The sequence below is a fragment of the Heptranchias perlo genome, chromosome 27 (assembly GCF_035084215.1).
Source record: "Heptranchias perlo isolate sHepPer1 chromosome 27, sHepPer1.hap1, whole genome shotgun sequence".
In the NCBI taxonomy this organism is placed as follows: domain Eukaryota; kingdom Metazoa; phylum Chordata; class Chondrichthyes; order Hexanchiformes; family Hexanchidae; genus Heptranchias; species Heptranchias perlo.
Genome location: NC_090351.1, coordinates 4,434,300 through 4,460,151, shown reverse-complemented (window position 1 = coordinate 4,460,151; position 25,852 = coordinate 4,434,300). Strand labels below are relative to the sequence as shown.

Sequence of the window (25,852 nt, the reverse complement as noted above, 5' to 3'; positions counted from 1 at the left end):
AGGGGTCGCCCGTTTAAGACTGAGATGAGGAGAAATTTCTTCTGAGGGTTGTGAACCTTTTGGAATTCTTTGCCCCTAAAAGCTGTGGAGGCTGAGTCATTTAATGCATTCAAGGCTGAGTTAGACAAATTTTTGATCAGCAAGGGAATCAAAGGATATGGGGAAAGGGCGGGAAAGTGGAGTTGAGGTAAAAATCAGATCAGCCATGATCTCATTAAATGGCTCGAAGGGCCAAATGGCCTACTCCTGCTCCTACCTCTTATGTAGTACTGTAACGGGGGGAGGGGTCCCACGGGATCGGTACTGTAACAGGGCGACCCCATGGATTCTGTACTGTAACGGGGGAGGGACCCCACAGGATCAGTACTGTAACGGGGGGGGGGAACCCCACGGGATCTGTGCTAGAACCCCCTTGCTGTTGACTGAGGGGGTGGATGTAAATATGACTATAAAGCCAGTGTACACTGAGTGAAGTGAACCATCACAGCTCATTAATAAAGGGCAGTGCTGCTTTGCTAAAAAAGAACTTTGTCTCCAATGGCAAGCATTAAAGAATCGGAACCTCATGATTGGAATTAGAATTCAAAAATATCCCTGCACAAAGTTTGGAAAAAGTTGGAGATGAGGATGTTATTGTCAGTTCCATCAGTTGAAGTGAGATCCAAGTGCTGGTGTCAATTGAAGTACCCCTTGGCGTGTGAAAGTCAAATATTCATTTTAAACCGTCGTTTTTTTTCCCCTCCAGGTAACCATGGCGATGACTGGGCAGACGACCCCTTACCCCACCATGAGCAACCACACAAAGGAGCGGGTCACGATTACAAAGGTTACCCTTGAAAACTTCTACAGTAACCTGATCGCTCAGCATGAAGAGAGAGAAATGAGGTAAGCTTGTAGCACAAGGGGATGTTTGTGTACTTACTAATGTCTCTGTGCAGACTGGAAACCATCCGTCCATTTAGCCTGCACCAGAAATCAATGTGTGCTTTCTCCTACTCTTTCCAGTCCTTTCCTTCTCTTCACCACCCCTCCACCCCCCAAAATGAAAAAAGCCCCTGCCCGATTCCTTTGCCCACCGTCTGGCACCGTGAGGGATTGATGTTTGGGATTTTAATATGCATCCCTCAAGTTGACTTGACTTTTGAAGCAGCACAGTGTTACTAAGTAACTCTGCTGCTGTTAATCCAGCTCCCCCTCACTGTCACCCAGTAACCCCATCCCCCAGCACCATGAGTTACTGATTGTATCTCTACTGATGTTAAGGTAGATGAGTTAAATGTGAGTGAGCACCTCAGGCGTAGTGACATAAATTGATGAGGTTTAAGGTCCAAATAGGGAAAACAAGGACATCAGATTGGATTAGGGCAGGTTTTAGAAAGGTAGGTGAGTGAGCATGCTGAGGTGAGGTGGAAAGAGAAATTGTCTCATAGAACATGGTGTATGGGGGCTAAGGTATGATTAAAATAAGAGAATGTGAGGAAAGAGGTTAAGAGAGAGACAAGGAAAGCAAAGAGGAAGTATGAGGCAAGAATCTCAAATATTAAAAAGAACAGTAAAATATTCTACAAATATATTTGTTAAATGTGAGGTGGGACCGGGTGAGAGGATAGTTAGTCCAGGATTAGCAGAAATTGCTGGGGATACTTAACAAGTACTTTACTTCAGTATTTACAGAAGAAACGGAACGGATACTGGAGATAAATACCAAGTTGATGAAAAGCGAGATGTGAGATAATAAATAAAAGAAAAGTATTTGAAAAGGGGACAAAGAGTGGGGACCTGACAGGTACATCCGAGGATCCAGAGGGAAATGGGGACGAGATAGCGGAGACCCTAGAAGTTATATTTCAGGGTTGTACTGAGAGTGGATATGCGCTGGAGGACTGGATGACCAATGTAGTACTCATTGTGAAAAAAGGACACAGAGCTGACCCGGGTAATTACAGGCCAGTTAGTTTAACGTCTGTGGTAGGGAAAATTTAGGAATCTTTAATTAAAGACAAAATTACTAAATACAGAGAAAATAATTTGAAGCAGCCAACATAGGTGTCAGATAAATTGGATAGATTCTTTGAGGAGGTGACAGATATGGTGGATGGGGAAATGCAGTGGATGTGGTGAACATGGACTTCAGAAAGCCTTTGACAAGGTATCACACAGGAGATTGTTGGAGAAGATTTAAAAGATATGGAATTGGGGAGGAGGTAGCAAATTGGATTAAAAACTGGTTAGAAGTGAGAAACAAAGAGTAGGAGTTTAGGGCAGTTTCTTAGTGTTTGGAAGTGGGTAGATTTGGGTTCTGTTCTGGGATCACTTCTCACTGATTTGAATATTGGACTCGAGGGAGTAGTGTTGAAATTTGCAGACATTACTAAAATAGGAGGCATAATAAATAATTCTGAGGAACAAAATACGCTGCAAAGGGATATTGATATGGTGGAATGGGCACAAAAGTGGCAGATGGAACTCAGTGTCAGTAAATGTGAGGTGGTATATTTTGGTTAAAACAAAGTAGTAATTATACTTTGGGAGAAAGCGGGGTGATGTGGAAGAGTAGATGGATTTGGGGGTTCAGGTTAACAAGATAGTAAAAGTAGCACCTCTAGTGGATAAGGTCATAAAATAACTAATAGAATACTGGGTTTTATTCAAGAGGTATAGAATATAAAAGTCGAGGTGTAATGGTGAATCTATAGAAAACCTCTAAGACCACAGCTTGAGTACAGTGTGCAGTTTAGGGCTCCTTACTATAGGAAGGATAGAGTCATAGAGTCATAGAGTTATACAGCACGGATAGAGGCCCTTCGGCCCATCGTGTCCGCGCCGGCCATCAAGCCCTGTCTAATCTAATCCCATATTCCAGCATTTGGTCCGTAGCCTTGTATGCTATGGCATTTCAAGTGCTCATCCAAATGCTTCTTGAATGTTGTGAGGGTTCCTGCCTCCACAACCCTTTCAGGCAGTGAGTTCCAGACTCCAACCACCCTCTGGGTGAAAAAGTTCTTTCTCAAATCCCCTCTAAACCTCCCGCCTTTTACCTTGAATCTATGTCCCCTTGTTATAGAACCCTCAACGAAGGGAAAAAGCTCCTTAGTATCCATCCTATCTGTGCCCCTCATAATTTTGTACACCTCAATCATGTCCCCCCTCAGCCTCCTCTGCTCCAAGGAAAACAAACCCAATCTTCCCAGTCTCTCTTCATAGCTGAAGCGCTCCAGCCCTGGTAACATCCTGGTGAATCTCCTCTGCACCCTCTCCAAAGCGATCACATCCTTCCTGTAGTGTGGCGACCAGAACTGCACACAGTACTCCAGCTGTGGCCTAACCAGTGTTTTATACAGCTCCATCATAACCTCCTTGCTCTTATATTCTATGCCTCGGCTAATAAAGGCAAGTATCCCATATGCCTTCTTTACCACCTTATCTACCTGTTCCGCCGCCTTCAGGGATCTGTGAACTTGCACACCAAGATCCCTCTGACCCTCTGTCTTGCCTAGGGTCCTCCCATTCATTGTGTATTCCCTTGCCTTGTTAGTCCCTCCAAAGTGCATCACCTCGCACTTTTCCGGGTTAAATTCCATTTGCCACTGTTCCGCCCATCTGACCAACCCATCTATATCGTCCTGCAGACTGAGGCTATCCTCCTCGCTATTTACCACCCTACCAATTTTTGTATCATCAGCGAACTTACTGATCATACCTTTTACATGTTGAAGCAATATAGAGGGTACAGAGCAGATTCACTAGGATGCTGCCTGGTATGAGGAAATACAATTACAAAGAAAGACTTGAAAATTTAGGACTGTTTTCATTGGAACAGAGGAGATTACAGGGTGATTTGATAGAGGTGTTTAAAGTTGTGAAGGGATGAGAAAACAAGGGACGAACATATTTGAATTAAATGCAAGAGATTTAGGACATGAGCAGGAGAAACTTTATACACAGAGCGTTGTAAGGCTGTGGAATGTAATACCAGAGTCCATGATTGAAGCAGTGACCATGTCAACATTTAAGAATAGGTTAGGAAAGAATTTGCATTTATTCAGCGCCTTTCATGCCGTCTGGACGTCCCAAAGCACTTCACAGCCAAAAAAGTACTTTTGAAGTGTCATTGTTGTAATGCACACAGCAGGGTCCAAAAAACAGCAATGAGTTAATGACCAGATAATTTTTTTAGTGATGTTGGTTGAGGGATAAATATTGGCCGGACACCGGGGAGGACACCGCTGCTCTTCTTTGAATAATGTCATGGGATCTTTTACGTCTACCTGAGAGGGCAGATGGGGCCTTGGTTTAACATCTCATCTGAAAGATGGCACCTCCGACAGTGCAGCACTCCCTCAGTACTGCACTGGGGATGTCAGCCTAGATTATGTGCTCAAGTCTCTGGAGTGGGGCTTGAACCCACAATGTACGATATGGGAGCAAGGCGTGAATATGGAATTCATGCTACTGATTGTGTGGAGAATAAACGCCGACATGGACTGCTTGGGCCGAATGTACTGTTTCCGTGTTGTACGGGGTTCTGCACTGTCCTGTTTATTTAGTCGCGCTCACTGCCAAGGCCTGCCTTGTGTTTTGTGGCTTGAGAATTCCGTTCCTCTTAGAGAGTCGCCTTGAGGCAGGTTCCTCAATAATATTTCAATTTTATTTCCTGTCAGATTTTGAAACTGTATTTTTTTTCCCTCCTTTCTCAAAGGCGTTGTGTGAGACTGATTGTTACTTCCTTGCCGTTGAATTGTGGTCATTGCAGTGGTTTTAGATGGGAATACTGCAGCTGCATCTCTGAGTCAAAATAAGAGTCGAGCTGCACCGTTGGTAAATGTGAATTCACAGGGCAGAGGTGGGTCAGACTGATGGCTGCTTCTGTGCTTAACTTGTCCAAAAATAGCGTGAGACTATTCTATCCCGGCCACTGTTAATCCATGTACACAGTCTGGGAGCTCACAGTTGGGCTCGGCTGTCGGGCGAATGGGGAAAGCCTCTTGCTGCAGATCATTTAGAATTTGGACAATTGGTCCAACCCTGTGGAGTGTCCATTTAATGTTTAAATGTAACCACACGTAAGGCAGTTCTTTGTTTCCTCAGCACTGTTAGAAGGAAGTCCTGAAAACATTCCGCTTTCTTTTAATTTTCCTGTTGCATTCTTTTAATATATTCCTTCCAATTTCCTCCTGCCCTGAACACAGTGACTCTCTGGGGTACGCTGTGCTATAGGTGCCGGTCAGCCCCTCTAATACCTTGCACAAGGGCCCCTTCTCCAAGTGTCAACCTGGACGGTGAATGTTGGCGAGCTGTTGAACCAAGGGGGGCATCGTTGCTGTGTCCCATCGCACGCACATGCGCACCCAGTGACCACGATGAGGAGTAGCAGCACCCGCCAATCTACCCCTTCCCAAGCCCAGTGATTCTGCGGTTCACTGCTGCATGCCGTTCCAGCAGAGGTCAGCACGGAGGGCCAGACCTGGGCTGTCTATTTGGAATGGCTCAGTACTGGAACGTGCGATGTCTGTTTCCAGCGTTGAGGAAAACGATATATCTTGTACAATAATTGGATTTAACCCTCTAGCCACTGCTGGGTATGGTTTCCTGCCCCGAGCAGTCGCTCTCAACCTGTGATACAAGAGGTCAGCAATTCAGCACAAACTGCACATGGCAAATTTCTTAAGCTGTGATAAATGAATGTTTAGGGTACAACTTCCAGTTTTCAGAGTGGATGATGGTCGATATGGTTTCCTGCACTGGCTGTGGACTGACCTCCAGGCGCTCTCGCCCAGAACAGGGAGAGCAAATAAATAAAGTGCCCCCATGGACCAACACTGTAAAATTAAATCCCCCTCCTCGGGGCTCCACGCCCTGATCTGCAATAGGAAATGGAGAGGAGGCCAAGAAACTATTTAAATTGAGCCGTGACACCCCCCCCACCCCCGGGCCGGAGGGGTGTGACCCACACCCTCACCCTCTCGCCCGTTGCTGGATGGTGACCATGGGCAGGATCCCTGGCTCACTTGTACTGCACCTTTATCCCTGCACTCACTGCACTCTGGGTCAGGCTTTGGATGATCAGGACTCAGACTTTTGAGTAACTGGACAACAACAACTTGCATTTATATAGCGCCTTTAACTTAGTGAAACGTCTCAAGGCACTTCACGGGAGGTCATCGGACAAAAATTGACACCCAGCCACATAGAGATACGGCCAGAAGGAGCAGAAACAACCAGTTTTCAGTTTTGAAAAAACATTATTGACGTAATGGAAGATAAACTTGTAGTTTGTAAGTAATGTATGAGAGGTGGTTTCAAAAGATAGGGAACTTTGGCAGCCTTTGTGCTTTGTAATATCCTGTTGTATTTAGCCAGTGTGTGTGTGTGTGTGTGTGTGTGTGTGTGGCACCGTTGCAGAATGTTGCCCTCTGGTGGTACATGTTCAAAGTGCACATGTATCCCCTCTTATGTTATACACCGTCGTTCTCCACCCGAGTCCAGTTACACTCAGGCCGCTGTTTACAAAGGAAGAACTGATGCTGTAGTGTAAGCTGTAATATTCCTTGTATATAAAATATAAAGTTTGAATTTCTAGCCCTGATGGATACCTTCCACACAAGTGCCAGACAATGACCATTTCCATCACGAGAGTGTCTAACTTGACATTCAGTGGCGTTACCATCGCCAAATCCCCCACCATCAACATCTGGGGGTCACCATTGACCAGAAACTTAACTGGACCAGCCACACACATACTGTGGCTACAAGAGCAGGTCAGTGGCTGGGTATTCTGTGACGAGTGACTCTCCTCCTGACTCCCCAAAGCCTTTCCACCATCTATGTGGCACAAGTCTGGAGAGTGATGGAATACTCTCCACTTGCCTGGATGAGTGCAGTCAACACTCACGAAGCTCGATACCATCCAGGACAAAGCAACCTGCTGGTTCTGCACCCCATCCACCACCCTAAACATTCACTCCTTTCACCACTGGCGCACCTTGGCTGCAGTGTGTACCATCCACAGGATGCACTGCAGCAACTCACCAAGGCTTCTTCAACAGCACCTCCCAAACCCACGACCTCTACCACCTAGAAGGACAAGGGCAGCAGGTGCACCACCTCCAGATTCCCTGCCAAGTCACACACCATCCCGACTTGGACATATATCGCCGTTCCTTCATCATCGCTGGGTCAAAATCCTGGAACTCCCTACATGTGGGAACACCTGCACCACACGGACTGCAGTGGTTCAAGAAGGCGGCTCACCGCCACCTTCTCCAGGGCAATTAGGGGGTGGGCAATAAATACAGGCCCTGTCAGTGATGCCCACGTCCCGAGAGGGAATATTAAAAAAAAATCATTGAGGGGTTAGCACAATGAGTTGGTGCATTAGTCTGGAGGGTCACAGCCCGGGCTCTCATTCATGACACCCCCACACACAGTAAGGTACCAACCCCTGTGGCAATATCTGGGCAAAGCGCTCAGCAAAAGGGAGGTAGTTTGACAGAGGGCGGAATAAAATTCTTTCAGTGAACGCGCTCACACTCACACTCTCACTCTCACACACTGACAGGAAGTACATTTTTAAATTCTAAGTTATGATCCCCGTTAAAATGGGTGAGACCACTTCAGGAATGCAGACATCTCTTCTCTGTCAGTAAGATCGCTGGAGGGACATAAAAACAAGGAACCATGAAGTATTATTCACTCTCAGGATGTGGGTGTTGCTGGCAAGGCCGGCATTTACTGCCCATCCTTAGTTGCCCCTTGAGAAGGTGGTGGTGAGCCGCCGCCTTGAACCGCTGCAGTCCGTGTGGTGAAGGTACTCCCACCTGTCGGGTAGGGAGATCCAGAACTTTGACCCAGCGACGATGAAGGAACGGCGATATATTTCCAAGTTCGAACAGTGTGCGACTTGGAGGGGAACTTGGAGGTGATGGTGTTTACCATGAGCCTACTGCTAGGTGGAGGAAGTCACGGGTTTGGGAGGTGCTGCCAAAGAAGCCTTGATGAGTTGCTGCAGTGCATCTTGTAGATAATACACACTGCAGCCACGGGGCGCCGGTGGTGGATGGGCTGCCGATTAAGTGGACTGGTTTGTCCTGGATGGTGTTGAGCTTCTTGTGGTGTTGCAGCTACATCCATCCAGGCAGTTGAATAGCACCCAAACCCTGGGCATGGATCTGACAATACGACGATATTGATGTACGAGGTATAAAGCTGCGACTTGCTAGAGGACCTTTGGTGTCAGGCTTGTATGGTAAATCTTGTGTGTGTGTTCACTGACGCAGCCTGTGTTAGTGTTATGTTACCAGAAATTTACATAGTTAACAGAGGAATATTTAGAATTTAACCTCCCTCCAACTAACTTTCAATCTAATAATTGGTTTTGGAGGGTGTGGGTGCTAATTGCTCTCTTTCCCTTCCTCCCTTAACCAAGAACAAAATACAACGGATGCTGGAAATAAAAACAGAAAATGCTGGAAACACTCAGCAGGTCAGGCAGCATCTGTGGAGAGAGAAACAGAGGTAACGTTTGATGCTGCCTGACCTGCAGAGTGTTTCCAGCATTTTCTGTTCTTACCCCCTTCCTCCCTTGGCTGGAGACTCTCTCTTAAATGGGGCTGGCTGCCTTTCTAATGCTAACTGGACTGTTTTTTTGAAATGGGAATTCTGCTGAAAGCACTGAGAATCTTCATTTAACTTTTTACTTTTTGTTTCCTCTTCAGGCAACGAAAGTTGGAAAAGGTAATGGAAGAAGAAGGCCTGGGAGATGACGAGGTAATTGTTTAGTTTGCCTGTTAGTCTTGGCCTGGCCGAGACCAGCTCAGGTGAAATGAGAAGCCCTGTGACCATTCGCTGTTCTTTTAGCAAACTCTGTTGGCCTAAACGTCAGTAGAAGCCTAATGAAGGGCTTTCCTGGGAGGCTGTGTGTGTAAAAAAAAAAAGACTTGCATTTAAATAGTGCCTTTCACGACCTCAGGATCTCCCACAGCTCCATACAGCCAGTGAAGTACTTTTTGAAGTGTAGTCACTGTTGTAATGTAGGAAACGCAGCAGCCAATTTGCGCACAGCAAGGTCCCACAAACAGCAATGTGGTAGTGACCATATAATCTGTTTTATTAGTTATGTTGGTTGAGGGATAAATATCGGCCAGGACACCGGGGAGAACTCCCCTGCTCTTCTTTGAATAGTGCCATGGGATCTGAGAGGGCATCTCTGACAGTGCAGCACTCTCTCAGTACTGCACTGGAGTGTCGGCCTGGATTACGTGCTCAAGTCTCTGGAGTGGGGCTTGAACCCACGACCTTCTGACTCAGAGGCGAGAGTGCTACCCGCTGAGCCATGGCAATGAGAGATGTATCACAGTCTTGCTTGTTAAACTGTGTGCGGTGTGCAAACTGCAGTGGAATTGTGATTGTGCAGTTTTCCTTTGCACAACTGTCTGTGTAAAAGGATGACACCGTTCAGAGAGAGGTTTTCTCTCCGGTTGTGAAGCTGGTGTGACGTTTCAGTTCGGTTTGGGCCTGGTGAAGTAACTGTGACAGGCAATCGATTTTCTAATACCTGGCAGACCCATCGTAAAATGGACCAGGATCCTGATTGTGGGCGGGGAAGAGAGTCACTGTAACCTGATTTGTATATGATGTGGGATTAGCATTCACAAGAAGGGGAGGAGGCCATTCAGCTCCTCGAGCCAGTTCCGCCATTCAATCAGATCATGGCTGATCTGTACCTCAACTCCACTCCTCAATGGGAGGGAAATCTTAGAGGTGTTTAAAATGGTAAAGGGATTCGACAAGGTTAGATACATTCAGGGAGTGTCCCGTGTCCCAGGGACTGACATGGCCCTTGTATGCACTTATACCCTAGGGATTGGCATGGGGCCAAGTGTGCAGTTGTCCCCTGGGGACTGTGACCTGGGGTATACGGTACATGTGGTTATCACAAAGATCAGTACAGATATAGGAGGCCATTCAGTCCATCTAGCACATGTTTCCATAGTAACCTACTGCACTGCTATCACTTCAGCTTGAGAATGACTTGAGAGGCATTTATTGCCCATCCCTAATTGCCCTTGAGAAGGTGGTGGTGAGCCGCCGCCTTGAACCGCTGCAGTCCGTGTGTTAAGAAGGGAGTTCCAGGATTTTGACCCAGCAACGATGAAGGAACGGCGATATATTTCCAAGTCGGGATGGTGTGTGACTTGGAGGGGAATGTGCAGGTGGTGTTGTTCCCATGTGCCTGCTGCCCTTGTCCTTCTAGGTGGCAGTGTATTTGGGAGGTACTGTCCTACCCCACAGCCTCTAAATTGGTACTTATCGTTGTGGTATTGGTAATACTAGGCTATGTAGAATACCTGGGACGTTGCCAGTGTGTGGGTTTGACTAAGTATTCCCTTTTAACTCTAGAAGCGGATGAGAAGGTCCCAACACGCCAGGAAGGAGACGGAGTTCCTGCGACTTAAGAGGACCAGACTGGGTCTGGATGATTTTGAATCTCTAAAGGTCATAGGTCGAGGTGCATTCGGGGAGGTATGGCTAACCTGACTTGCGCTGTGTAATAAATCTGACCGCTGGAAAGGGCAGAGAGTCCATCCGCAGACATGACTGAGCGACTTGTTTGGGAACAGAAAAATCCACAGGTGCCCCATATCTTGTGGGACATTTACTGGCAGCACAGTGTGGGACTGCGGAGTCTCCTCACTGGGACCTCAACATGTCCCAAGGCTACAATCCATTTTAATATAGCTTCGAATAAAATTCTAATTAGTGGCAAGCTTTACTTTGCCAGCCGACGTTTGACACTGTTGCTGAAGTTCGGTAGCTTTTTTTAAAACAGGTTAAAGAAAGAAAGAAAGAACTTGCATTTATATAGAACCTTTCACAACCTCAAGATGTCCCAAAGCGCTTTACAGCCAATGAAATACTTATTGAAGTGTAATCACTATTGTAATGTAGGAAATGCGGCAGTCAATTTGCGCACAGCAAGGTCCCACAAACAGCAATGAGATAAATGACCAGATCATCTGTTTTAAGTGATGTTGGTTGAGGGATAAATATTGACCAGGACACTGGGGGGAACTCCCCTGCTCTTCTTTTAATAGTGTCATGGGATCTTTTATGCCCACCTGAGAGGGCAGACGGGGCCTCGGTTTAGCGTCTCATCCGAAAGATGGCACCTCTGGCAGTGCAGCACCCCCTCAGTACTGCGCTGGAGTGTCAGACTAGATCATGTGCTCAAGTCTCTGGAGTGGGACTTGAACCCACAATCTTCTGACTTGGAGGCAAGAGTTCTACCACTGAGCCACGGCTGACACGAGGTTAACGGGCTGTATTGAAATGAAGTAAAATCAGACCCAGTTGGTGAACGCTGTCTACCATTTACAGGTGCGTCTCGTACAGAAGAAGGACACGGGTCACATCTACGCCATGAAGATCTTGCGCAAGTCAGACATGCTGGAAAAGGAGCAGGTAGGGTGCTTTTTAACCCTTCAGAAGTTGGTTCAACACCGTTCCCATTGTTGTTTTGTCCCCTCCCAAATCTGGAGTCTTTGAAGGCTTGTAGAGGAGCCCGTGAGAGGTTCTCTGCCCCTCACCCCGCCATCTCTTCCGCCTGAAACTAAACCAGCTGCTGCTCCACCCAAGGTTGATTTCAGTGTCTGTCCGACACTGTCTGACTTGTGCTGTTGTGCTGCCCGGGGCTGATGTCCCTATTTGGAGTGGCTGGATCCAGGAGGCATGTGCAGGAGTTTCCACATACTGACCCTCCTTGTATGTAATATGTTCCCAATACCCTACCGGATGGCGGCAGAACACGGTGGGCCGCCAGTGGCAGCAAAATATTTTTGTAAAATTTCAGGGAGTACCAGGAGATGAGGCCGTTCCTGTAGACCCTCGGTTTGACGTGATGCGTTATGTTAATACGTGACTGGAGGATCCTGCCCATTGCCCCGAGCTCCCCTCCCTCAGCTAATGGTGGCGGCAGATAAAATAACGTGGCCAAGTGTGTTGTCCACTGGCTCCCCTGCCGGTGCAATGTGTAACTGGACTGCCTGGTGTGGTACTGAGCCATACCAACCAGAAGGTCCCAGATTCGATCCCTGTGCTGAGTTAACTGGTCATCAGCTGGGTTAATAATGGATAGTGGAGATAGTAGAGTGGCCTCAGTACCTTGGACTAGGAGTGCAAAAAACCAGCCAGTGACCCCTATCTAGTCAGTGTGTTGGGTGGAGAAGGAGTGAGGTCAGGGCTGTTCCCAGTCAGTGTATTGGATGGAGAAGGAGTGAGCTCAGGGCTGTTCCCAGTGTGTTGGGTGGAGAAGGAGTGAGCTCAGGGCTGTTCTCAGTCAGTGTATTGGATGGAGAAGGAGTGAGCTCAGGGCTGTTTCCCAGTGTGTTGGGTGGAGAAGGAGCGAGCTCAGGGCTGTTCCCAGTGTGTTGGATGGAGAAGGAGCGAGCTCAGGGCTGTTCCCAGTCAGTGTATTGGATGGAGAAGGAGTGAGCTCAGGGCTGTTCCCAGTCAGTGTGTTGGATGGAGAAGGAGCGAGCTCAGGGCTGTTCCCAGTCAGTGTATTGGATGGAGAAGGAGTGAGCTCAGGGCTGTTCCCAGTCAGTGTGTTGGATGGAGAAGGAGTGAGCTCAGGGCTGTTCCCAGTGTGTTGGATGGAGAAGGAGCGAGCTCAGGGCTGTTCCCAGTCAGTGTATTGGATGGAGAAGGAGTGAGCTCAGGGCTGTTCCCAGTCAGTGTGTTGGATGGAGAAGGAGTGAGCTCAGGGCTGTTCCCAGTCAGTGTATTGGATGGAGAAGGAGCGAGCTCAGGGCTGTTTCCCAGTCAGTGTATTGGATGGAGAAGGAGTGAGCTCAGGGCTGTTCCCAGTCAGTGTGTTGGATGGAGAAGGATCGAGCTCAGGGCTGTTTCCCAGTGTGCTGGGTGGAGAAGGAGCGAGCTCAGGGCTGTTCCCAGTCAGTGTGTTGGATGGAGAAGGAATGAGCTCAGGGCTGTTCCCAGTCAGTGTATAGGATGGAGAAGAAGTGAGCTCAGGGCTGTTCCCAGTGTGTTGGATGGAGAAGGAGTGAGCTCAGGGCTGTTCCCAGTCAGTGTATAGGATGGAGAAGGAGTGAGCTCAGGGCTGTTCCCAGTCAGTGTATAGGATGGAGAAGGAGTGAGCTCAGGGCTGTTTCCCAGTCAGTGTATTGGATGGAGAAGGAGTGAGCTCAGGGCTGTTCCCAGTGTGTTGGATGGAGAAGGAGCGAGCTCAGGGCTGTTCCCAGTCAGTGTATTGGATGGAGAAGGAGTGAGCTCAGGGCTGTTCCCAGTCAGTGTGTTGGATGGAGAAGGAGCGAGCTCAGGGCTGTTCCCAGTCAGTGTATTGGATGGAGATGGAGTGAGCTCAGGGCTGTTCCCAGTCAGTGTGTTGGATGGAGAAGGAGTGAGCTCAGGGCTGTTCCCAGTGTGTTGGATGGAGAAGGAGCGAGCTCAGGGCTATTCCCAGTCAGTGTATTGGATGGAGAAGGAGTGAGCTCAGGGCTGTTCCCAGTCAGTGTGTTGGATGGAGAAGGAGTGAGCTCAGGGCTGTTCCCAGTGTGTTGGATGGAGAAGGAGCGAGCTCAGGGCTGTTTCCCAGTCAGTGTATTGGATGGAGAAGGAGTGAGCTCAGGGCTGTTCTCAGTCAGTGTATTGGATGGAGAAGGAGTGAGCTCAGGGCTGTTTCCCAGTCAGTGTATTGGATGGAGAAGGAGCGAGCTCAGGGCTGTTTCCCAGTCAGTGTATTGGATGGAGAAGGAGTGAGCTCAGGGCTGTTTCCCAGTCAGTGTATTGGATGGAGAAGGAGTGAGCTCAGGGCTGTTTCCCAGTCAGTGTATTGGATGGAGAAGGAGCGAGCTCAGGGCTGTTTCCCAGTCAGTGTATTGGATGGAGAAGGAGTGAGCTCAGGGCTGTTCCCAGTCAGTGTGTTGGATGGAGAAGGATCGAGCTCAGGGCTGTTTCCCAGTGTGCTGGGTGGAGAAGGAGCGAGCTCAGGGCTGTTCCCAGTCAGTGTGTTGGATGGAGAAGGAGTGAGCTCAGGGCTGTTCCCAGTCAGTGTATAGGATGGAGAAGAAGTGAGCTCAGGGCTGTTCCCAGTGTGTTGGATGGAGAAGGAGTGAGCTCAGGGCTGTTCCCAGTTAGTGTATAGGATGGAGAAGGAGCGAGCTCAGGGCTGTTTCCCAGTCAGTGTGTTGGATGGAGAAGGAGTGAGCTCAGGGCTGTTCCCAGTCAGTGTGTTGGATGGAGAAGGATCGAGCTCAGGGCTGTTTCCCAGTGTGCTGGGTGGAGAAGGAGCGAGCTCAGGGCTGTTCCCAGTCAGTGTGTTGGATGGAGAAGGAGTGAGCTCAGGGCTGTTCCCAGTCAGTGTATAGGATGGAGAAGAATCGAGCTCAGGGCTGTTTCCCAGTGTGCTGGGTGGAGAAGGAGCGAGCTCAGGGCTGTTCCCAGTCAGTGTGTTGGATGGAGAAGGAGTGAGCTCAGGGCTGTTCCCAGTCAGTGTATAGGATGGAGAAGAAGTGAGCTCAGGGCTGTTCCCAGTGTGTTGGATGGAGAAGGAGTGAGCTCAGGGCTGTTCCCAGTTAGTGTATAGGATGGAGAAGGAGCGAGCTCAGGGCTGTTTCCCAGTCAGTGTATTGGATGGAGAAGGAGTGAGCTCAGGGCTGTTCCCAGTCAGTGTGTTGGATGGAGAAGGATCGAGCTCAGGGCTGTTTCCCAGTGTGCTGGGTGGAGAAGGAGCGAGCTCAGGGCTGTTCCCAGTCAGTGTGTTGGATGGAGAAGGAGTGAGCTCAGGGCTGTTCCCAGTCAGTGTATAGGATGGAGAAGAAGTGAGCTCAGGGCTGTTCCCAGTGTGTTGGATGGAGAAGGAGTGAGCTCAGGGCTGTTCCCAGTTAGTGTATAGGATGGAGAAGGAGCGAGCTCAGGGCTGTTTCCCAGTCAGTGTGTTGGATGGAGAAGGAGTGAGCTCAGGGCTGTTCCCAGTCAGTGTGTTGGATGGAGAAGGATCGAGCTCAGGGCTGTTTCCCAGTGTGCTGGGTGGAGAAGGAGCGAGCTCAGGGCTGTTCCCAGTCAGTGTGTTGGATGGAGAAGGAGTGAGCTCAGGGCTGTTCCCAGTCAGTGTATAGGATGGAGAAGAAGTGAGCTCAGGGCTGTTCCCAGTGTGTTGGATGGAGAAGGAGTGAGCTCAGGGCTGTTCCCAGTTAGTGTATAGGATGGAGAAGGAGCGAGCTCAGGGCTGTTTCCCAGTCAGTGTGTTGGGTGGAGAAGGATCGAGCTCAGGGCTGTTTCCCAGTGTGTTGGGTGGAGAAGGAGTGAGCTCAGGGCTGTTCCCAGTCAGTGTGTTGGGTGGAGAAGGAGTGAGCTCAGGGCTGTTCCCAGTCAGTGTGTTGGGTGGAGAAGGATCGAGCTCAGGGCTGTTTCCCAGTGTGTTGGGTGGAGGAGTGAGCTCAGGGCTGTTCCCAGTCAGTGTTTTGGATGGAGAAGGAGTGAGCTCAGGGCTGTTCTCAGTCAGTGTTTTGGATGGAGAAGGAGTGAGCTCAGGGCTGTTCTCAGTCAGTGTGTTGGATGGAGAAGGAGCGAGCTCAGGGCTGTTCTCAGTCAGTGTTTTGGATGGAGAAGGAGTGAGCTCAGGGCTGTTCTCAGTCAGTGTGTTGGATGGAGAAGGAGTGAGCTCAGGGCTGTTCCCAGTGTGTTGGATGGAGAAGGAGTGAGCTCAGGGCTGTTTCCCAGTCAGTGTATTGGATGGAGAAGGAGTGAGCTCAGGGCTGTTTCCCAGTCAGTGTTTTGGATGGAGAAGGAGTGAGCCGAGGGCTGTAGCTCACCTGCCACGGTGCTTGCTATCCACGTTCAGTATCACTTGGGCGATGGGCTGGAGAGCAGTCAGTGCCCTTGGAATTGTACCTCCACCTTCAGGAGTAAAGTGGAGAAAATTGGGGCAGGAAAAACGTTCGATTGTCACTGGAGGAGTGAAACGTCCGCCAGTCGATCAGTCGTTATCTGGTTATGACTCACTGTTGCTGACACCGTACACGTCATGTTTTTTTAACATGTCCTCCTGCCTTAGGTTGGGCACATCCGTGCAGAGCGGGATATCCTGGTGGAAGCCGACAGCCAATGGGTGGTGAAAATGTTCTACAGCTTTCAGGACAAACTCAACCTCTACCTGATCATGGAGTTTCTTCCTGGAGGTAAGTGCTGGCTGTGTTAATACTGAGTCTCCACCACACTTAGACTGCATGGAGCATCTGGTAACAGCTTAATCACTGCTTCTAGGAACGGGGGAGGCCATTCAGCCCCTCGAGCCTGTTCCGCCATTCATTCAGATCATGGCTGATCTGTATCTTCACTCCATCGACCTGCTTTGGTTCCGTAACCCGCAATACCCTCGCCTAACAAAAATCTATCAATCTCAGTGTTAAAATTTTCAACTGACCCCCAGCCTCAACAGCTTTTGAGGAGAGAGTTCCAGATTTCCACTACCCTTTGTGTGAAACAAGTTTTTAAAAATTCGTTCATGGGATGTGGGCGAGGCCGGCATTTATTGCCCATCCCTAATTGCCCTTGAGAAGGTGGTGGTGAGCCGCCTTCTTGAACCGCTGCAGTCCGTGTGGTGAAGGTTCTCCCACAGTGCTGTTAGGAAGGGAGTTCCAGGATTTTGACCCAGTGCTTCCTGACATCACCCCTGAACGGCCTAGCTCTAATTTTAAGGTTATTCCCCCTTGTTCTGGACTCCCCCACCAGAGGAAATAGTTTCTCTCTATCAATTCCTTTAATCGTGGACCTGGCTCAAAAAAGGGCAGGATTGGGTATTAAATATTCCTGGATAAAGATAGGGAAGGAAAAAAAGGAGGGAGGGTGGCAGTATTGATTAGGGAGAATATTGCAGTGCTGGAGAGAGAGGATGTCCTGGAGGGATCAAGGACAGAATATATTTGGTTAGAGTTAAGAAATAAAAGAGGTGCCATTACACTACTGGGTGTGTTCTATAGGCCACCAACTGGTGGGAAGGATATGGAGGAGCAAATTTGCAGGGAAATTACAGAGAGGTGCAAGAACTATAGAGTAGTGATAATGGGGGACTTCAACTATCCTAATATAGACTGGGATAGTAATAGGGTAAAGGGCAAAGAGGGGGAGGAATTCCTGAAATGTGTTCAGGTTAACTTTCTTGACCAGTGCGTTTGTAGACCAATAAGGAAGGAGGCATTGCTGGACTTGGTTCTCGGGAATGAGGTGGGCCAAGTGGAGCAAGTGTCAGTGGGAGAGCATTTCGGGAGCAGTGCTCATAGTATCATAATGTTTAGAATAGCTATTGAAAAGGACACGGACCACTCTAAAGTAAAAATACTCAATTGGAGGAGGGCCAATTTCAACGAGATGAGAACAGATCTGGCCAGGTAAATTGGAATCAAAGATTGGCAGGCAAATCTGTAATTGAACAGTGCGTGGCCTTTAAAGAGGAGATGGTTCGGGTACAGTCTAGGTACGTTCCCATGAGGGGGAAAGGTAGGGCAACTAAAACCAGGGCTCCCTGGATGACAAAAGAGAGTAAGATGAAGCGGAAAAAAGGGGCGTATGACACATGTCAGGTTGATAATACAAGTGAGAACCAGGCAAAATTTAGAAAGTTCAGAGGGGAAGTGAAAAAGGAAATAAGAGGGGCAAAGAGAGAGAATGAGAATAGACTGGCGGCCAACATAAAAGGGAATCCAAAAGTCTTCTACAGGCATGTAAACAGTAAACGGGTAGTAAGAGGAGGGGTGGGGCTGATTAGGGACCATAAAGGAGATCTACTCATGGAGGCAGAGGGGATGGCCGAGGTACTAAATGAGTACTTTGCAGCTGTCTTTACCAAGAAGAAGATGCTGCCAGAGTCTCAGTAAAGGAAGATACAGTTGAGATACTGGATGGGCTAAAAATTGATAGAGGAGGTACTTGAAAGGCTAGCTGTACTTAAAATAGATAAGTCACCCGGTCCGGATGGGATGCATCCTGGGTTGCTGAGGGAAGTGAGGGTGGAAATTGCGGAGTCACTGGCCATAATCTTCCAAACATCCGTAGACACGGGGCTGGTGCCAGAGGACTGGAGAATTGCAAATATTACACCCTTGTTCAAAAAAGGGTGTAAGGATAAACCCAGCAACTACAGGCCAGTCAGTTTAACCTCAGTGGTAGGGAAACTTTCAGAAACAATAATCCGGGACAGAATTAACTTGGATGAGTTTGGATTGTTAAAGGCAAATCGTGTTTAACTAACCTAATAGATTTTTTTGATGAGGTAACATAGGGTAGATGAGGGCAATGCAATTGATGTGTATATGGACTTTCAAAAGGCGTTTGATAAAGTGCCTCATGGTAGGCTTCTCATCAAGGTTGCGGCCCATGGAATAAAGGGGACAGTGGCAACACGAATACAGAATTGACTAAGTGACGGGAAACAGAGAGTAGTGGTGAACGGTTGTTTTTCGAACTGGAGGGAGGTGTACAGTGGTGTTCCCCAGGGGTCAGTGCTGGGACCGCTGCTTTTCTGGATATATATTAATGACTTGGACGTGGGTGTACAGGGCACAATTTCAAAATTTGCAGATGACACAAAACTTGGAAGGGTAGTAAACAGTGAGGAGGATAGTGATAGACTTCAAGAGGATATAGACAGGCTGGTGGAATGGGCGGACACGTGGCAGATGAAATTTATCGCAGAACAATGCAAAGTGATGCATTTCGGTGGGAAGAACGAGGAGAGGCAATATAAACTCGAGGGCACAACTCTAAAAGGGGTACAGGAACAGAGAGATCTGGGAGTATATGTGTACAAATCGTTGAAGGTGGCAGGGCAGGTTGAGAAAGCGGTTAAAAAAGCATATGGGATCCTGGACTTTATATAAATAAAAACGTTTTCACACAGCGAGTGGTTATGATCTGGAATGCACTGCCCGAGGGGGTGGTGGAGGCAGATTCAATCATGGCCTTCAAAAGGGAACTGGATAAGTACTTGAAAGGAAAAAATTTGCAGGGCTACGGGGAACGGGCGGGGGAGTGGGACTAGCTAGATTGTTCTTGCATAGAGCTGGCACGGACTCGATGGGCCGAATGGCCTCCTTCCATGCTGTAACCTTTCTATGATTCTATCTTAAACACCTCAATTAGATCACCCCTTAATCATCTATACTCAAGGGAATACAAACCTAGTCTATGTCACCTGTCCCCATAATTTAACCCTTTTCATCCAGGTATCTAACCAGAACCCCCCCTCAAACTGAGCAAGCAGTAGGTGTTGATGAGTTCTCACTTGCAGGCTCAATATTGGGCCTGTTACTCGGACCTTGCTTACCTCGTGCTGTGACTGAAATTCTCTGTCACTTGCTCCTAGTGAGATAATAATGATTTATACCTGGAGCAATAACTAGATACACCTAGTGAGCACTGGCTTTGCGTAGGTGGGAGTTGGCGGGGTGTGTTAATCAGGTACATGGCCCCCTCAGACCCAGCACACTGAGGTATATGGAGACCGAGCAGGAAAGTGGAGTTGAGGCCAAAGATCAGCCATGATCTTGTTGAATGGTGGAGCAGGCTGGAGGGGCCATATGGCCTACTCCTGCTCCTATTTCTTATGTTCTTATGAATGAACTAAGCAGATGACGTGTGATTGAATGTCTCTGACTGCAGGCGATATGATGACTCTGCTCATGAAGAAGGACACGTTGAGTGAAGAGGAGACTCAGTTCTACATTGCGGAGACTGTGCTGGCTATCGACTCCATCCACCAGATGGGCTTTATCCACAGAGACATTAAACCAGACAATCTACTCCTGGACAGCAAGGTACATGGCTAGGTTATACACACTGACCCGGACACACACACTCACGGGGCTGTACCCAGGCACGGGGCTGGGCCACGGAGCTGTACCCAGGCGCAGGGCTTGGCCACGGGCCAACAGTAACACTTTTTATCAGTGGGCAATGAGTTCATTTTAAAAAAGAAGTTAAGCCAGTCATGCAAAGTAAGATACATTTAAACGACTAATCTAGAAAATAAAAGGAAGATGTACTGAATGCAATAATGCAGGCTTCAAAAATCTTCCCTTAGATATGCAGCCCAATCCCGAGCCTTGAGTTGGTATTGTCGAGCTCCCCTCGTCCAGCTGAAGTCCTTGCAGCTTCTGAAATGCCAGCGTTTCTCCCATCTCTCTGGGTCACAGCTGGCTGCACAGAACCTCCTCCAACTGACTGCCTGTGACAGAGTACTATTGTACGTTAGTCTTGCTGTGATGGTGACGTGTTTCTTGTCTTGTGTTTTCCAGGGTCACGTTAAGCTGTCTGACTTCGGCTTGTGTACGGGACTGAAGAAGGCTCACCGGACGGAATTCTACCGCAACTTGAGTCACAGTTTACCCAGCGACTTCAGTGAGTCGATTGTGGGGATTAACCGGTCACCATGTGGGGATTAAGCGGTCACCATGCGGGGACCAGCCACCTGTGCTGGTTCGGTGGCTCGGTAGCTGCAGTAACATCTTCCTGATCGCAGGGCGGTGTCCTGGGGCTGCCTGTCATTTCACTCTCCCTGTCCTTTCAGGTCGAGTTTCGGTCAGGCCTGCGCCAGGCGGAGAAGGACTGACCACGCCCGTCGTACCATAGCCTGGTGTCTCGGTGGTGAGTTGTCGCAGCCCTCCCGCTGCCTCGGACAGACCAGAGCTTCAATCGGGCAACTTCTGGTGTTCGGTGCATTTTACTCGCTCCCATTGGAGGAGCTTCATGTTCTCTCTGATAAGATGAACATTTTTCTCCCTCGTGGTAATTCACGTATTTACCAAGCGGTAGATTGAGTCTAAAAACAGCGGGAGGGAGGGCGAGGGAGCGCAAGAGGAAGAGTGGGCGCACGGGCAGGGAATAGGGAGGGGTAGGGGGGGGCGAGGGAGCGAAGGAGTGGCGGGGCAGCGTGGGGGAGAGCTGAGAGGGAGGTGGGGTGATCGCGGGAGGGATGGAGAGCGGGGGAGGGGGAGATGAGGTGATCGCAAGGCGAGCAAGCGAGGGGGGAGGAGGGGTGAGCGCGAGGGGGAGGAGGGGTGGTCAGGAGGGGAAGGGGAGGTGGGGGTGGGAGAGCGGGGTGGTTGGGGAGGGGTCGATCAGTGTTTGAAACGCAGGAAACCTTTCCTGTAAATGTCCTGATTTTCTCCAGTTATCCTCTGCCCTCCCCTGCAGGCTGTCACTCGTACCTGGGCGTACGATTCCATTGGCCTCTGTCCCTAGCCAAGTGACCGTTCTATGAACCCAGACAGTGAGTGTTGGCAGGCTGCTCGATCATGGGAGGCTCACTCCTATGCTGTCCTGGCCTCTGGGGCTGGTGCCCAGCCTACATGGCCTGATCCTGGATGGTGCATTTACCCAGTGAGCCCTTGAGTCACTCTGACTTGCTGTTACTGGAGGTGTGGTCCTGATACATGGAGCCCTGGGAGGAGGACACTTGCTCCCTTTGCTGGAACTGGTGACGTAAAAGAGAGGGAATTTTAAGGATTTTTTCCCCCCAGTTTCCACTGAAGGTGCTGATTCTTGGTGGGTCCCGGTTTCGTGGGTACCAGTCGCTTGCTCAAAGCGCCCTGGGTCCTGTGTGAGCTCTGGTGGGCAGTGTTGGCAGGCTGTGTGAGCAGGTGGAGCACACGATCCTGATCCTGATCCTGTCCCCTTGAATGTCCCCCACACGTTCCCTGTTCAGCTGGCGTCCCTGGGCAGGGATGAGAAGCAGGAACCCAGCTGGCATAGGCTAACTGGAGCCAAATGGGAACCAAACCTTGGCCTTTCTGCTCTGTGTGGCCTTAGTCCATGGCCTGGGCCCTCGGTGGAGGGCTGTGTCGTGTCTTTGAAGCTGTGGTACCGGTGGGCTGAATGCCTCGTAACGATCTGATCTGATGTGTGTACTGAACTCTGTCCTTCCTCAGCGTTTCAGAACATGAACTCCAAGCGGAAAGCAGAGACCTGGAAGAGGAACCGGCGGCAGCTGGTGAGTACAGGCAGTGGGGGTGGTGAGGCATTTGGGGGGGGTGGTGAGGCGTTGAGGGGGCTTGGTGGGGGTGGGGGTTAGGCGTGGTGGGGTTGGTGGGGTGGGGTGAGGCGGGGTGGGGTGAGTCGGGGTGGTGGTGGGGTGAGTCGGGGTGGTGGTGGGGTGAGTCGGGGTGGTGGTGGGGTGAGTCGGGGTGGTGGTGGGGTGAGTCGGGGTGGTGGTGGGGTGAGTCGGGGTGGTGGTGGGGTGAGTCGGGGTGGTGGTGGGGTGAGTCGGGGTGGTGGTGGGGTGAGGCGGGGTGGTGGTGGGGTGAGTCGGGGTGGTGGTGGGGTGAGTCGGGGTGGTGGTGGGGTGAGTCGGGGTGGTGGTGGGGTGAGTCGGGGTGGTGGTGGGGTGAGGCGGGGTGGTGGTGGGGTGAGTCGGGGTGGTGGTGGGGTGAGTCGGGGTGGTGGTGGGGTGAGTCGGGGTGGTGGTGGGGTGAGTCGGGGTGGTGGTGGGGTGAGTCGGGGTGGTGGTGGGGTGAGTCGGGGTGGTGGTGGGGTGAGTCGGGGTGGTGGTGGGGTGAGTCGGGGTGGTGGTGGGGTGAGTCGGGGTGGTGGTGGGGTGAGTCGGGGTGGTGGTGGGGTGAGGCGGGGTGGTGGTGGGGAGGGGGTGAGGCGGTGGGGTGGGGAGGGGGTGAGGTGAGTCGGGGTGGTGGTGGGGTGAGTCGGGGTGGGGGAGGGGGTGAGTCGGGGAGGGGGTGAGGCGGGGGGTGAGGCGGGGGGTGGTGGTGGGGTGAGTCGGGGGGTGGTGGTGGGGTGAGTCGGGGGTTGGTGGTGGGGTGAGGCGGGGTGGGGGTGGGGTGAGGCGGGGTGGGGGTGGGGTGAGGCGGGGTGGGGTGAGGCGGGGTGGGGGTGGGGTGAGGCGGGGTGGGGGTGGGGTGAGGCGGGGTGGGGGTGGGGTGAGGCGGGGTGGGGGTGGGGTGAGGCGGGGTGGGGGTGGGGTGAGGCGGGGTGGGGGTGGGGTGGGGTGGGGTGAGGCGGGGTGGGGGTGGGGTGAGGCGGGGTGGGGGTGGGGTGAGGCGGGGTGGGGGTGGGGTGAGGCGGGGTGGGGGTGGGGTGAGGCGGGGTGGGGGTGGGGTGAGGCGGGGTGGGGGTGGGGTGAGGCGGGGTGGGGGTGGGGTGAGGCGGGGTGGGGGTGGGGTGAGTCGTGGGGTTGGGGGGGTGGGGGTGAGGCGGGGTGGGGGTGGGGTGGGGGTGGGGTGAGGCGAGGCGGGGTGGGGGTGGGGTGAGGCGGGGTGGGGGTGGGGTGAGGCGGGGTGGGGGTGGGGTGAGGCGGGGTGGGGGTGGGGTGAGGCGGGGTGGGGGTGGGGTGAGGCGGGGTGGTGGTGGGGTGAGGCGGGGGGGGTGGGGGTGAGGCGGGGGGGGGGTGGGGGTGAGTCGGGGTGGTGGTGGGGGTGAGTCGGGGGGTGGGTGGGGTGAGGCGGGGTGGTGGTGGGGTGAGTCGGGGTGGTGGTGGGGTGAGTCGGGGTGGTGGTGGGGTGAGTCGGGGTGGTGGTGGGGTGAGGCGGGGTGGGGGTGGGGGTGGGGTGAGGCGGGGTGGGGGTGGGGTGAGGCGGGGTGGGGGTGGGGTGAGGCGGGGTGGGGGTGGGGTGAGTCGTGGGGTTAGGGGGGATGTATGGAGGTGGGAGGGCTGGCAGTGATTGGCACCGTGCATTCTGGCCAATGGTTGTACTTCATTCCCAGAACGTACCCGCTGCAGCTCCCAGTCGGGACTGCTGTTGTGAGTGAGAGAGAGATTTGAAAGGGTGCTGTTCGGTCCGTGGGGAGGTTGTACTATTTGATAACAACCTTGATCTTTGTCATTTCCATGTGGAATCCCAGGCGATATCCGTTCAATTTGTATGCTTTAAAATCCCAAAGGCTCGTTCTCCACCCTCTGCACACTGTCAGAGTATTGCCTCACTCACTGGGCTCTGCGATCATGTGCTGATCACATGCCCAAACACCATGAGGCAGGTCACTGATCTCCCAGCTGGTATAAACTCCCCGGGCCGTCACACCACTGCTTGGTCACCCAATTAGTTAATCCCACTTCCTCAGATTACCAGTGAGTTAACTTTTTAAAATTCATTCTTGGGATGTGGGCATCGCTGGCGAGGCCGGCATTTATTGCCTATCCCTAATTGCCCTTGAGAAGGTGGTGGTGAGCCGCCTTCTTGAACCGCTGCAGTCCGTGTGGTGAAGGTTCTCCCAAAGTGTTGTTCGGAAGGGAGTTCCAGGATTTTGACCCAGCGACGATGAAGGAACGGCGATATATTTCCAAGTCGGGATGGTGTGTGACTTGGAGGGGAACGTGCAGGTGGTCCCATATGCCTGCTGCCCTTGTCCTTCTAGGTGGTAGAGGTCGAGGGTTTGGGAGGTGCTGTCAAAAAAGCCTTGGCGAGTTGCTGCAGTGCATCCTGCAGCCGCGATGCACCGGTAAAGGTGGTGGATGGGGTGCCAATCAAGCGGGCTGCTTTTGTCCTGGATGGTGTCGAGCTTTTTGAGTGTTGTTGGAGCTGCATTCATCCAGGCAAGTGGAGAGTATTCCATCACACTCCTGACTTGTACCTTGTAGATGGTGGAAAGGCTTTGGGGAGTCAGGAGGTGAGTCACTCGCCGCAGAATACCCAGCCTCTGACCTGCTCTTGTAGCCACAGTATTTACGTGGCTGGTCCAGTTGAGTTTCTGGTCAATGGTGACCCCCAGGATGTTGATGGTGGGGGATTCGGCGATGGTGATGCCGTTGAATGTCAAGGGGAGGTGGTTAGACTCTCTCTTGTTGGAGATGGTCATTGCCTGGCACTTGTCTGGCACGAATGTTACTTGCCACTTATTAGCCTAAGCCTGGATGTTGTCCAGGTCTTGCTGCATGCGAGCATATTTCCAATTAACTATTAATTAATCACCCTTCCACAGCTAACCGATTCATTAAGCCCCCTTTCACAGTTTACCAATGAATTAATCCCACGTGACAGCCTTGCAAATACCAATCGGAACCTGACCGACAGCACCAGCAAGATTGGCACCTGTGCCATGGGCTATTTTCTCACAAGATGGAAAATCAGTGGTGGAAGGTGGTGTGGAATGTTGGCAGGGGCCCTCTACCCTCCTGAATTTGTTTGGTGTGTGAGGGAGGCTGGCTGCAGCAGAAAGGTGGATTACTGGCCTGATCGTCAGTGCGTTCTCGATACGTCGCAATCCTACCGTCAGGCATTGCTCTCACTGTACATCGGGTGAGACATTCTGACCGGACACTGGTCACTGCCCCTGAACTGAAAGTAATGCTAACAGGGCTTTTTTCCCTGCTTTAAAAAAAACTTCAACCTCTCCCAGTGGTTCCAGTGGTGCACGTCATTCGTGGGGAGTGATGTCAAGTGACTGAGTTTCATCTTAGATTGTCAGAGTGAACGAGTCTGCACCACCTGTCTGCACTCTGATCACACCTGTGCGGTCAGCTCATGGTTTCCCCACAGCTAGTGAAGTTAGACCATATTATACAGTGTGTGGCCAGCCCATATTGATTTGAAGAATGAGGACATTACCAAGTTAACCCAAAACAAAAGCAAAATACTGCAGATACTGGAAATCTGAAATAAAAACACAAAATGTTGGAAATACTCAGCAAGTCAGGCAGCATCAGTGGTGAGAAACAGAGTTAATGTTTCAGGTCGATGACCTTTCATCAGTTCTGAAACATTAACTCTGTTTCTCTCTTCACAGATACTGTCTGACCTGCTGAGCATTACCAGCATTTTCTGTTTTTATATCAAGTTATCCCAGTTTTAATGTGAACATTTTCCACCCCTAGATTTTTCCTTACGCCCTG

The 25,852-nt window shown here is 50.8% G+C and overlaps 1 protein-coding gene across 1 annotated transcript in view; it reads left to right on the top strand.

The window, feature by feature from the left end:
* The window catches only part of LOC137344326 (serine/threonine-protein kinase 38-like), an 81,565-nt gene extending 56,302 nt beyond the window's left edge, over positions 1 to 25,263 (top strand). Inside the window, exons 3-11 of the mRNA XM_068007188.1 lie at positions 746 to 885; positions 8,715 to 8,766; positions 10,399 to 10,521; positions 11,377 to 11,460; positions 16,073 to 16,196; positions 19,675 to 19,829; positions 20,310 to 20,412; positions 21,942 to 22,003; positions 24,943 to 25,263. Coding sequence (XP_067863289.1) covers positions 752 to 885; positions 8,715 to 8,766; positions 10,399 to 10,521; positions 11,377 to 11,460; positions 16,073 to 16,196; positions 19,675 to 19,829; positions 20,310 to 20,412; positions 21,942 to 22,003; positions 24,943 to 25,263 — 1,158 coding nt within the window. The 5' untranslated portion in view covers positions 746 to 751. The remainder of the gene's footprint in view (positions 1 to 745; positions 886 to 8,714; positions 8,767 to 10,398; positions 10,522 to 11,376; positions 11,461 to 16,072; positions 16,197 to 19,674; positions 19,830 to 20,309; positions 20,413 to 21,941; positions 22,004 to 24,942) is intronic.
* Positions 25,264 to 25,852: the final 589 nt, after the last annotated feature.